General features: G+C 35.2%; 1 protein-coding gene across 6 annotated transcripts in view; it reads right to left on the minus strand.

Annotated features, from left to right (window-relative positions):
- LOC127170172 (membrane-associated guanylate kinase, WW and PDZ domain-containing protein 2) overlaps positions 1 to 13,753 on the minus strand; it is a 101,233-nt gene that overhangs the window by 18,355 nt on the left and 69,125 nt on the right. For all 6 annotated transcript variants that reach the window (XM_051117980.1, XM_051117979.1, XM_051117978.1 and 3 more), the window contains exons 8-12: positions 12,385 to 12,552; positions 9,101 to 9,629; positions 7,456 to 8,026; positions 7,297 to 7,360; positions 5,677 to 6,057 (exon numbers count right to left, since the gene is read on the minus strand). In XM_051117980.1, the coding sequence (XP_050973937.1) occupies positions 5,677 to 6,057; positions 7,297 to 7,360; positions 7,456 to 8,026; positions 9,101 to 9,629; positions 12,385 to 12,552 (1,713 nt within the window). The remainder of the gene's footprint in view (positions 1 to 5,676; positions 6,058 to 7,296; positions 7,361 to 7,455; positions 8,027 to 9,100; positions 9,630 to 12,384; positions 12,553 to 13,753) is intronic.

A 13,753-nucleotide genomic window follows, 5' to 3' on the forward strand; every position in this document is an offset into this window, starting at 1 on the left:
TCCGGACGCCCATTGTTGTTTGCGAATCCCCACGACACCCAACGTCAAGCAGATTGTGTAAAATCCAGCACGATCTCACTGCAATTCTTATATATTTTACAAGGTGGCTAATTCGAATGAATTTCGTATGACCTCACCCGTACAAATTCATACGATTTTAGCGAAAATGTACGTATGTTACGAGTTGCACAATACGTATGAATTTGTACGAATGACCTATACCTAACCCTGCCCCTAAACCTACCAGTCACTGAAATCGTACAAAGTCGACACAATTTTTTCGCCACAATATAGATGCAATATTGTCTGTTACTTTGTCACTTATTGCTCCGCCAACCTAAACAGTTCCAAACAAATTCAAAAGTGAATGAACTGTTGAGTTGCCAAGCAACACACAGTAGTGGCATTTCATTCTGGAGTAAACTACTCTTTTTGAAAAAAAAAAATAAATCAAAGTGAATGATTCAATGATTCATAAAACAGTTACTTATTCAGTTCCCGAATAAACCCGTGTTTTCAAACAAACCAGTTGAATAAATAAGTGACTCATTCACTCATAAAGACAGTCACATGTCGCCATCTACTGTCTAATTATGTGTCACTGAAAAATCACAACTAATACACAGACTGACAGTCTGTCTGAACCAAACACAGACGAGCGCAGTGATACAAACTGGGCGGCCTTTAAGTAGCACTGATGAAAGTTTTTAATATAGTAGCAGTCTTTGTACATCTTGATCTCAATAATAAAAGTGCTCCACAGCTGCTGAAATGCACTGGCTGGCACTGTAACACCATTCACTTCAGAAGACCAGCGCTGCATACTAAAATACAAGAGAGAGACTGAGAGGGACAAGAGAAAGACACAGAGTGTATGTGAGATGCTCATTATGTACCATGTTGCACTGCAGCAGCAATTTTCCCAGTACTACCAACAAAACGGATCTGGCAAGTTATGGCTGTAGAAATAATGAAAACTGTTCATAGCTGACTAACGATGCTGTTGAATATAGCTATAGCTTTATGTTGGCATAATTGCCACTTTAGTCAACATAAAACATTTGCAATTCACATTGCCTACATAATCTGATGTATTTCAGTGAAAAATGATATTCAATACAATTACTAAAGCACCAAAAAACTAATCACTCATGACATGAGGAACGTGTTTACAACCTGTAAGAAGCATACACAAACATTTCTGACAGAGTCAGCAAACTTGGAACTGTAACCAAATGGAAAAAGCTGTCTGTCGAAGAAATACATTACTCATCAAATGCATATGAGACAATAATTACAAAACATAATTTAAGCTTACAAGCCTCAGCATTCAGTTACTGCAATGATTGCCTAAAATATATCACTTTGTCTCAACTGAAGCAGTGCATGAATACGAACTGGCAAGAATGAGACGAAGATAATATCTCACTTATCTTGCTAGTTAATGAACAGAAGATGTGCAGATGTGCTATTGATTTAGCTACAATGCAGTACTGCTATACCTGAAGCCGTAAGCAGAAACGCAGTGGGCTTTTCCACTGTCACGATAATATGTGCGTAAGTGTGTATTTGGTGGTCTAGGGGAATGTTTCAGTCACACTTTGGGCCTTAAGAATCCTTAAAATCCACCAAACTAATTTTGTCAAGCCAAAAACACACAGAAGCATCACAAAACAACTATAAAATCATACACATGTATTATTGTTGTGTAAATAATTTTTCACATACACAAAATATACGCACATAACGTTTATTCTGTGATGGTGAGGACTTTCCAATAACTTGTTTTTATACTGAGTGAAAGATATTTCTATCCCCTAACAAACTATATAAATTATTACTCAACGTATGAACACATATCTTTATAAACACACTGCAGATATCATGCCGTAACAGTTAAAATTAACAGGCCTTAAAGCCTATAAAATCCCATAATAATCACCTTCTGTAAAGCACTACATATCTCTGCCATTAAAAACATCTGCATCACTGCTAACATTCTCCTAACAGAAATGTGACAGCAAGCCAGTTATTAGTTTAAGAAATAAGGGATGAAATCAACAAAAAATATATATTTACGTTTAGAGTCCTTCACACTTTTCAAGGCAGACTGCAGTCTCTCCAGCATGGCTTGATGTGTGTGTGTGTGGTAGTGTGTTTGTGTGTGGAAGCAGGGTCCCGATCCCGGATCACACTCCGCTTAAATCCCAACACATGTGAGAGCGATCACGCGGAAGGGTCATAATGAGAAAACGAATGGAGGGCATAAACAAACAAACAAGCAAATGAAAACAAAACAGAACGAGCCTGTGTCTCGCCGTGCGAGCGAGTCGCTTACTGTAACGGGTTCATTTTCCTTTGGCATCTGGAGTCGGTGAATGAGAGGGAGGGAGGGAAGGAGGGAGAGGGGTGGACAGGCAGAGAAAAGGAGGGAATAAAGACAGAGCGATGGAGATAAGAGGAGGGGCGATAAGAGAGCGAACGAAACGAACGATTTAATCCTTGGACCACTGCAGAGCGGGGGGTGTGCCGATCAGGGAAAGACAGCGAGAGAGAGCGAGACCTACATGCACATATGTGTGTAATCTGACTTTGGCTTTGCTGATGCATCCTGGTCATGGCAATAAAAAAGCGATTGAAAAAAGCGAGTGATTGAAATGAATGCTGTGTCAGCACAGTACATATGATAGCACTGGTGCACCATGAAATAGAGAATAGTGCATGTTCATCCAAAAATGTAAGTTATGTAAATATTTATCCATCATTTTAAACCTGCATTACTTTTTTTCTTCTGTGGAACACAGAATATGGATTTTTAAGAAACATACTTCACATTTTTTCCTGTATAACGCTAGTGAATAGGGACTGGGACTGTCAAGCTTCAAAATGACACAAAGCAATAAAAATACACTAAAAATACATTTTCACAGAAAAATAAAAATGCTACAGTAAAAAACTGTTAATTGGTTAACTGTAACTGTAATGCAAAACTGTAAATGATTTTTCATCACATTACATTTAAATATACAGCCTGTCAAAAGTATTTTTAATGTTTCTAAAGAATTCTCTTTTGCTCACCAACCTGCATTTATTTGATCTGAAATACAGCAAACACAGTAATATTGTGAAATATTTTTATTTAAATAACTGCTTTCTATTTTAATATATTTTAAAATCTAATTTATTCCAGCGATTTCAAATCTGAATTTTTAGCATCATTACTCAAGTCTCTAGTGTCACGTGATTGTTTTAGAAATCATTCTTATATGCTGATTTACTGTTCAAGAGTTTTTAGTATTATTATTATCCATATTTAAAAAAAACAGGATTCTTTGATTAATAGAAAGATCAAAAGATCAGCAAATCCAAATATTAGAATGATTTCTGAAGGATCATGTGACTGGAGTAACGATGCTTAAAATTCAGCTTTGAAATCACAGGAATAAATTACATTTTAAAACATATTCAAATGCAAAACAGTTATTTTAAAAAGTCAAAATATTTCAAAATTGTACTGTTTTTGCTGGATCAAATAAATGCAGGCTTGGTGAGCAGAAGAAACCTCTTTAAAAAAACATTAAAAATCTTGACTGGTTGTGTGTGCTGTAAAATATTATAAAATATAAAAAGATTTGCAAGTAAAAACTATGAATTAACATATTAACGTATAACAAATAATGTAATTACAGTGAAAAACAGCAAAGGGACATTCCAAGAAGCCCAGTGTGACAAATCACACAAATCATTTTATTTTACATTATTATTATTTTTATTTTTCTTATTTCAGTTATCAGTAATGTACATTAGAGTGTTTTGTGTTACATTTTCTGTTATTTTGCGAATGTTTATTGTATTGTTTTTGTGCGGTGTGTTACCCTGCGTTGTCTTTGTATTATTATGGTGGCTATTAATACATTACGAGATACAAAGCAGTCCATACTTTTTGCAATATTCCAAATGTTATGAAGCCATATTATAACTTTGTGTGATAAATACACCAAAAGGTAAATAGAGATTCAGCAAAAGGAAACAATAAATAAATAGATTTTCTGTGATTTTCTAACATAATGTTATCGTATGGCTCCACAACACTTAAACTTCAGGTCCGGAGCAGCATGGACTACTTTTATGAGACCTTTTGGTGCTGTTTTTGTCATATTGGAGCTTGACTGACTCAGTCCCCATTCACTTGGACTGTTTGAAAATGAGTAGCCAGGGCTAAAACTAAGAAACAAAGGTTTCATCTGAAAGCTAAATAAATAAGCGTTTCATTGATGTATGGTTTGTTAGAATCTGGAAACTGAGGGTGCAAAAAAAAAAAAAAACATTGAAAAAATTGCCTTTAAAGTTGTCTAAATTAAGTTCTTAGCGATGCATATTACTAATCAAAAATTAAGTTCTGATATATTTACGGTAGGAAATTTACAAAATATCTTCATGGAACATGATCTTTACTTAATATCCTAATGATTCCTAATGATCCTAATGATGTATTTTTGGCTATTGCTACAAATGTATCTATGCTACTTAAGACTGGTTTTGTGGTCCAGGTTCAGAAATAATGCTGAATTTCTATTTAAGGTGAACTGTCCCTTTAAGAGATCAACTGGCAGTGATACAACTAGGATAATCACTCTTATTGATTCATTGATCTTGTAACTCATGTTTTGCTTGCTGACATAATTCTCTCTCTTTTTATCATTCTCTCAGTGTCAGCCCTGACATTTCTTATATTGACATCATCTATGACTTTTATATAGCTCTACAATCATCATACAGTATGTTTTGATGGTATTTCATGCTCCTCTGCACAGCCGTGCACACAAACACACACATCCAGTGTTTCATCAGACATCACAGTCTCAAGACAGGAAGAGTAAGCCATGTATGCACATGTGTAGGCACAAATGTTTAATTTTAAGCTATTTTTCATTTCTTTTTATTACTAGACAAACTTGATCTTGCATTGCCCACATCAGAACTGCCATCACAAACTAACCAACAAACTATGGCTCAGGCAGAAGAAAAAACACAGGATCTTAATGCTTCTACAACATAAAATTAAAATATAAATAAGTTGAATTTTTATTTATTCCATATATAACACATTTATAATCTCAAATGTTAACTCTCATTCTAACTTAGATGCTGAGGGTGTGTAAAACATCAAGGCAGCGCATACTCCCAAAAAGATTATCAAATCAAATCATAAAGAAGAGAAGCATCTGAGATATTGATATGCATGGAAACAGCTGTGACATTGGGGACAGGCACTTTTTTAGATGCTCTTAGTGATGCCATGGCCTCAATAAAAACCAAAGGAACACTGAGCAAAATGAGGTCATTGTGGGCTTAGGTAGGGGAGAGTGGGAGGGGGAAGGAGGGCTGGGTATATCCGGGCCTGACTGCTGGCAGGCCTCAGTGTTGGCAGGCCTCTGTCTCGCTGTCAGTCAGTCAACCTAATACAGCTGCCACTGAATAAGCCCAATTATGTACATAACAGACTATGGCCACTTTAAAATCCCCATGAAAAATGAGTATGATTATGTTAGCCTTAAGGATTTCTATAAGCTAGTGTGACACTTACAAAATGTTTATTTAGAAGATATAAGCATTGAAAACTTACAGTCTCTGAACAGGTTTTTTAGCAACAGGTTACTGATGCATTACACTCACCTTTGACATTCTCCACATCCTGAGAGGCGATAACAAATCCAAAGCCTTCACCTGGCTTCCTCTTTAGCTCCACCTCATATCCTCTCAAGACTGGGGGCTGTTCTTTCTCCTCTGTTTTTACTCTGGGACTGAGCACCGTCCCGCCTTCCTCTGAACTCATCCAATCGCGTGGCTCCAATGTGAGAGTGACGGGAACAGAATCCAGGAAGCTGGTGCTCTGGACCAATGAGGAGCGCACCAGCGCTGGAGAGGGTGGGGTTAAAGAGCTGCGCGATAATGGCATGGAGTCAGTAAGAGGGACTTCGGAATCGGAGGCGGAGCGAGGAGGGGGAGGAGTCAGTCGTCGCACAGAGTTAGGCGAAATGGAGAAATGCGAGGGGCCTACAAAGAAAGGACGAAATGATTCATATTTGATGATTAGGGATGAAGACTTTACACAATTATTAAGTATTATTCAGATTCTGGATCTAAAAATGCAGCTTTTTTTGCCATTTGAGCAAAACCTTATGATTAGTGATACAAAATTTATTAGTATCGGCAGATAAATGTAACTATTTAATGTTATTATTGTAAAATAGGCTGACATATGTAGGCTGAGAAATTACAGTCAAATGATCATGGGACCCCATATTATTACTAAACTGAAACAAAAAATATCTATATCTAAATAAATAAATAAAATATGAAATAATGGATTGCGAAAGAATGAAACTTCAAACAAGAAAGTTTATTTTATCTAATGCAGACAAGCATTTTATTTCTTCAAAATAAAATTCTGAATGTTAAAAATAAAATAAAATATAATACATAAAATATTTGCTGAGAGCTTATATGGTTTATGATGTATATGATGTATATGACGGTATGATTTTATCTATTGCAGACAAGCATTTATTTCTTCATAATAAAATTGAAAATTTAAAAGAATTTAAAAAATGTAAAAAATAAATAAAAAAATAAAATAAAATAAAAAATATTTGCTGAGAGCTTATAAGGCTTTCCACTATATATGATGCTATGATTTTATCTATTGCAGACAAGCATTTTTTTCTTCAAAATAAAATTAAAAAATTTTAAACATAAAATAAAATAAAATAAAATAAAATATTTGCTGACAGCCTATAAGACAAGCATTTTATTTCTTCAAAATAAAATTTAAAATTTCAAAAATAAAATAAAATAAGTAAAGTAAAATAAAATTAAGTATTTGCTGAGAGGCTATAAGGCTTTCCACTATATATAATGCTATGACTTTGTCTATTGCAGACAAGCATTTTATTTCTTCAGAATAAAATTGAAAATGTAAAAGAAAAAAAAAAAACATAAAATAACTAAAATAAAATAAAATAAAACAAAATAAAATAAAATAAATATTTGCTGAAAGGCTATAAGGCTTTCCACTATATATGATGCTTTGATTTTATCTATTGCAGACAAGCATTTTATTTCTTCAAAATAAAATGTTACAATTTTTAAAATAAAATAAAATAAAATTTAAATTAAATTAAAATAATATTTGCTGAGAGAAATATTTGCTTTATTTAGAGGTAAAAATGGGGAAAATACCATATTTTAAATGTGGACACTGGGTATTATGAAATGGGTCAACATATAACTTACCCCCTCTATAAACCAGAAGAATAACCTCTCCCTTTTTAGTATGTTCTTGCAAAATCCTTTGGACCTTGAATCAAAGCATACAACAATAAATATACAATAATAAAAGTACACCATAACAAAAATCTTAAGTTAAATACCATTCTCTCTTTTTATCTCTACCTGTGCAAAGCTGAGACTCTGTACATCGGCTCCATTGATCTTCACAATGGCATCTCCAGACTGCAATCCATTACACTGTCTGTGCTCCCAGACTTTCTTCACGAGGGTCTGTCTTCCTCCGTGACCTCCCGCCGTGACACTGAACCCCATATTGCTGCCCCTCTCACATTTAGCCAAAGCAACAGGAACTAATTCCCCACTTGCAGCCATTCCTCCAATTCCACTGCCGATCACAGCGCTCATGGCTCCGGGTGAAGGAATGCTGCTGTTCGGGCTGCCGCTGCTGGCACTGGCTGTGCCGTTGAAGGTGAAATAAGGCCCGTCAGAATGGGCGCTGCTAGGTGGGGTGAGCAGTGAATGCTGGGGTTTGCGTAAATGGGAGTAGCGTCTTCCACCTCCAGGAGAGAAAGCGATGGGGCCTGGACTTACTTCATTGTGGGGTAGGGGCAATCGCGATATGGGCGGTGGAGTACTGGAGGAAAGGTCACTCTCAGAAGATTTGAAGGAGTGCAGGCGGAGAGGTGGCGGAGTGGACAGAGAGTTGTTGTTGTGGTTACGGATAAACGAGGCCCTGAGAAGATAAAAAGAAAGAGAGCATGTGGTCAGGCAAAGCAACTCACAATAGACATGATGTATCATAATCAGGGCTGTTGGGGAGATGGAATACAGCTTTACAGTACATATTTAAAATAGAAAATATAAGTAACTGAATTCAGGTACATTTTAAACATTGGTAATCAGATATAGTTGAATTTAAAAAACACAAATTTAAACAGCACTGAAACACTCTTACTAGAAGACAGAGGGCATTGTTCCCTGCTCAAAACAACAACAACAACAAAACAGCTAAAACTAGCCTAAGCTGGTTGGCTGGTTTTATCTGGTCATTCATTCAGCTGGTCAGCTCAACATTATTTAAAAAAAAAAAAAAAAAAAAAAACATGGTTACTATAGTTAAACCATAGTAACCACAAATTAACCATGGTTTTGCAACATTAACCATAGTTTAACCATGGTATTTGGTATTTGTAGTAAAACTAGTTATACAGAAGGTAAACAATACGCCAAAAATAAATAAATAAATAAAAATAACTACACTTTTACTATTATAAAATCATGGTTAATTTTCATAAGTGATGTTCTTCATGAGGTACTTTTTAAGAAAAAGATGCTTTAGTCTTTAGCATTGCATAGACAGCTGCAAATAATGTATTTCTGTCTCATTCCATGAAAATAATTCACCCATAATTAGTATAAGAAGTCTTTTTTTTGTAGGGTCTTATGTACATTTTGAGCAGCATAAATAGTTTAAACTAGCATTAATAGTTTAACTAGTGTAAATTGCCATCTTGCCAAGATTTAGAATTATTCTAAGCTAAAATGCTATTTCTAGCTCTTACCTGTATCAACTAGCAGGTGCTATATGTTTTATGAAGTCTTTGAAGCTTTGCATCAAAAATAAATTACATTTTAAAATATATTCAAATAGAAAACAGTTATTTTCAATTGTAATATTTCACAATATTACTGTTTTTTTTAATGAAATAAATGCAGCCTTAGTGAGCATACGAGACTTCTGTCAAACACCAACCCAAAACGTTTGAATGGTAGAGTACGATGACAATCATATATAAAATCCTCTCACCTATGGGATCCAATTGCAGACACCACCTCGCTGTCACTCTGGCTGGCCAGTTCTGAACTCTGTAACCTCCTGATGCTTCTGGCAGAGCGTGGTGGTCTCAGGAATCCACTCCCATACCCGTTAGAGTATTGGTATGACGATGGCTGTCTTGGAGGAGAAGCAAATGGTGATGAATTACCATTAGCATCCAAACTGAACCTTGATGCCCGTACTCTGAGATTTCTTGAGGATCCCCTCTCAAAATCAGACCACATAAGCCCGTTGTGGTGTGGCTGAGCGTACGGGAGAGGAGGCTGGGGCTGGGGTTGGGTGGTGGTTGGTGGAGGTAGATGCAGTGACTGGTCGTGGGATGCCGTTAGCCTAGGATTGGGCATCTTAGGACAGCCGTCAGAGTTATAGAGCATGGGGTAGCCTCTTCGGACAACAACATCCACAGTGTGACCCACCGGAATGGCTTTCAACATTTCCACTACGTCTTTGTGTGAGAAACCGAGCACACAGGTATCATTGATGTACACCAGAATGTCCGCTGGAAGAGACAAGAGACGAAAAGAGTTATATTGCATTCAGTTCATATTATGAAGGTTCAACCACAACTATAAGTAACTATCTTCAATTAATGGATTTGACAAGCTACTATTTAAAAATTTTGAGTTGTTGACTTTTTTAAAGTAACACTGTGAAATAATAATACAATTTTAAATAATTGTTTTCCATTTTAAAATGTTTGAAATGTTTAAAAATATCATTTATTATTGTGGTGGCAAAGCTGAATTTTCAGCATCATGACTCCATTCAATGTCCCATGATCCTTCAGAAATCATTTTAATAGGCTGGTTTGCTGCTCAAAAACATCTTTAAGCTGCTAATAACGTGCTAACGACATGCTAATAATGCTAAAAACATGCTAGCAACATGTTAATCATCTTAAAACATGCTAACAACATGATACTTATGCAAAAGCATCTTAGCAACATGATAATCAAGCTAAAAGAATGCTAACAACATGTTACCAACATGCTAATAATGGTAACAACATGATAATCCTAAAAGCATGCTAGAAACATGCTAATCAGGCTAAACATGCTAACAACATGGTAAAAATGTTAAAATATGCCAGCAGCATGCTAATTATGCTAGAAACAAACTAGCAACATGTTTATAACATGCGATCAATGCAAGAAACATGTTAACAACATGTTCATCGTCTTCGCAACATGGTAACAATGCTAAAACATGCTAGCAACATGCTAACTAATGTTAAAAACATGTTAACATCATTTGCAAAATGCTGGAAACACGCTAACAACATGTTAATAATGTAAGAAACATGCTAATCATTTTAACAACCCCTGGTGAAAAAAACAGCGTATGCTGGTACATACTATCATGCTAGAAGCACGCTAGCAACATGCTAACAATCCTAAATCCATGCTAGCAACATGTTTATCATGTTAGAAACATGTTAACAATACAAGAAACATGCTAACAACATGCTAATCATTTTAACAACATGCTATCATGCTAGATGCATGCTAGCAACATGCTAACAAACCTAAATCCATGCTAGCAACATACTTATGTTAGAAACATGCTAACAACATGTTAACAATGTTAAAAACATCCTAGCAACATGCCAGTCATGTGTAAACGTATGCTAACAACATGTTACCAACATGCTAATAATGGTAGAAACATGCTAACAACATGATAATCTTAAAAGCATGCTAGAAACAAAATACTAAACATGCCATAAACATGCTAACATGGTAATCATGTTAGCAATATGTTAACAACAGGCTAATAATGCTAAAACATGCTAACTACATGCTAATCCTACTAGAACCTCCTATAACTGCTAGAACATCCTAACAACATGCTAATAACGCATGAAAATGTGCTAACAATATGCTAATCATGCTAGAAACATGCTAACAACATGCTAATAATGCTAAAAACATGCTAATATTATCTAACTACACTTCTGAACTTTAAGCTTTTACAACTGCTTCAAACTTTCAGTCAAGGCTTCAAGCCAGCTATAAGTTTGTTTGTGAACTTTACTCTAGTTTTATTTTTATCAATGTGTGTTGATAACAGTTAATATTAATATTTTGTGGAAATAGTGATACTTTTTTATGGATTCTTTAATGAATAGAAACATTTAAGAACAACATTTATTTGAAATAGATTTTTTTGTAACATAATTCTCTTTACATTCACTTTTGATCATTTGAATGTATTGCTGAATAAAAGCATTAATTTCATAAATAAATAAATAAATCAACTTTTGAACATGCATATCATTTTACAGGTTAAGGTATTACAGTGCATATATAGGGTTGCAAAAAGGTGGAAATTTTCCAGAAAACATTCCAGAAATTTTGGAAACATTCCAGGATTTTTTGGAATCTTCCAGGGATTTTAGGAAAGTTTCAGGAAATTTATCGGAATATTTCCACCCCTTTGCAACCCTATGCATATATAGTATATACTACATTCTAAATTATACTACACTTTACAATATTATACTCTACTTTTGGATATTTAAATATACTGTACATATCGTACATACTTCTATATTTCACAATTGTGGAGACTTTCCATAGACTTCTGTTGTTTTTATACTGTATAAACCGTATTTTTACAAAACCATTTTATAAACCATTTTGTATGATTTAAAAGCCTTTTGAATTATGGGGACATTCATAATGTCCTTCATAATTCACCTCCTCCTTGTAATACCTATGTCATACCCATGTCATTATACAAATTAGTGTCCTAATATGTCACAAAAACATGTGCACACACTTGTAAGTTTAAATATATATATTTTAATGTCCCTGTGGGTGATCTATTCTCATAACTGTTTTATTGTCATATGCAAAATGCACAGATCTTATAATGCTCTGTGAATCTGAATGGTGTGTTTTTATGAATGAGCAAAAAGACTTCCTATATGCACGCAGTTGTATGTTGGTATGCACGTCACAGCGAAGTGAGAGGGAGCGTGTTCATAATATCATGTTTTTCTTATAAACGTGTGTCGGCACAAATGATAGCTGGATTACTCCATGCAGGCCATTAGGATTAGAGGGAGATCGAGCCACTCGTTCAACAGAATCACACAATCACAACACTAATCCACTGTGGGACAGAAAGTGCAATATCGATAAAGAGCGAGAGAGCAGCAGCGGCCTATAGAGAAAACATAAATATGCCCTTGTTTGTTACACTCAGTGCTGTACTGCAGTGGGCGGCTGAAGAAAGATGTGGGCTGTTACCTGTGTGAAGGGTGGAAGGTCCTCCGGGAGTGATGCTGTAGATCTGCAGGAACTCCCTCCGCCTGCTGCCTCCCACTATGTTGAAGCCGAACCCTCGTGAACCCTTAACCAGACGAGTGTGAACGGAGAAGCCTTTCAGTTCACTCGGCTGGTCTGTAAACTCTGCCACTGCAATGCAAGAACAAAAATATGGTGACCAGTTTAAATACGGCGGCAGACAAGTTATTAGGAAAAATGAATCAACAGAGTGAAGAAAAGAAGAAATGACTAACATTATATAAGATGGATGGTAAAAGGTGACGAAAAACATAGCATTTTTCCAGAGACGAGTGAATCTAAATTCTGTACCGATAGCTCAGCTGGTAGCTCATGATGCTAATATCATAGGATCAAATCCCAGGGAACACACATATTGACAAAAATATATACCTTCAATGCACTGTAAGTTGCTTTGTAACTCTTTAAGTGTCTGCCAAATGCATGAATGTGAAATGTCTGAAGGAAAAGAGAGGTAGAAGTACAGAGAAAGGTAAGCATATGCATGTCTGAGTACAAAATGTTCAAGCGTAAGATATTAAACAGCAGAATCGCATGCAGCACTGTAAGAATAGGTAGGAAGCACAAAATATAAAACACCTAAAGCAGGCAATTTTGAAGCTGTTATGACCATCTTATTCTTAAAACTTAAAATATGTACATTCACACTGCCCTCTACAGTTAGCAAAGATGTACTGCATCTCATAAACTAGAAACATACTATTTTACATTCAGCAAACATTTGTACTCTTTTCTTATTAAAGACTACTAAACCACTAAATTATACTATACCATTATAAATTATAAAAAGTTAGTATATATCCCCACTTTAGGTATGTGCAAATATGAAAAAGCATAAATATGTAATCTAAGTATATATTTCATTGATATATTTAAAAGACCACAGAGTTTTTAAAATAAATGTCTGAAATTATTCATCTGGTTGGCAGGTTAGCATTTGATTGGCATGCCATGATCTTAAAAGCTTCAGCGTTCATTCGGTGTATTTGCATGTAAAGAATGACCAGTACATTCTTCAAAATCACATTTTAGCCACACAGTCACACATCATGTTACGCAAGCAAGTAAACACATACTTAAAGGGATAGTTAACTCTAAAATGAAAATTCTGTCATTAATTACTCACCCTAATTAAGTTTTGACTGTAATTTTATGAAGCTACGAGAATACTTTTTATGCACAAAGAAAACGACTTCAACAATGCTTCATTTCACCACTGATGTCACATCAACTGTTTAATGATGTCATTTAAATTGAATTGCTTTCTATGCAGGGTCAGAAAGCTCTCAGATTTCATCAAAAATATCTTAAT

The sequence above is a fragment of the Labeo rohita genome, chromosome 8 (assembly GCF_022985175.1).
Source record: "Labeo rohita strain BAU-BD-2019 chromosome 8, IGBB_LRoh.1.0, whole genome shotgun sequence".
NCBI classification, from domain to species: domain Eukaryota; kingdom Metazoa; phylum Chordata; class Actinopteri; order Cypriniformes; family Cyprinidae; genus Labeo; species Labeo rohita.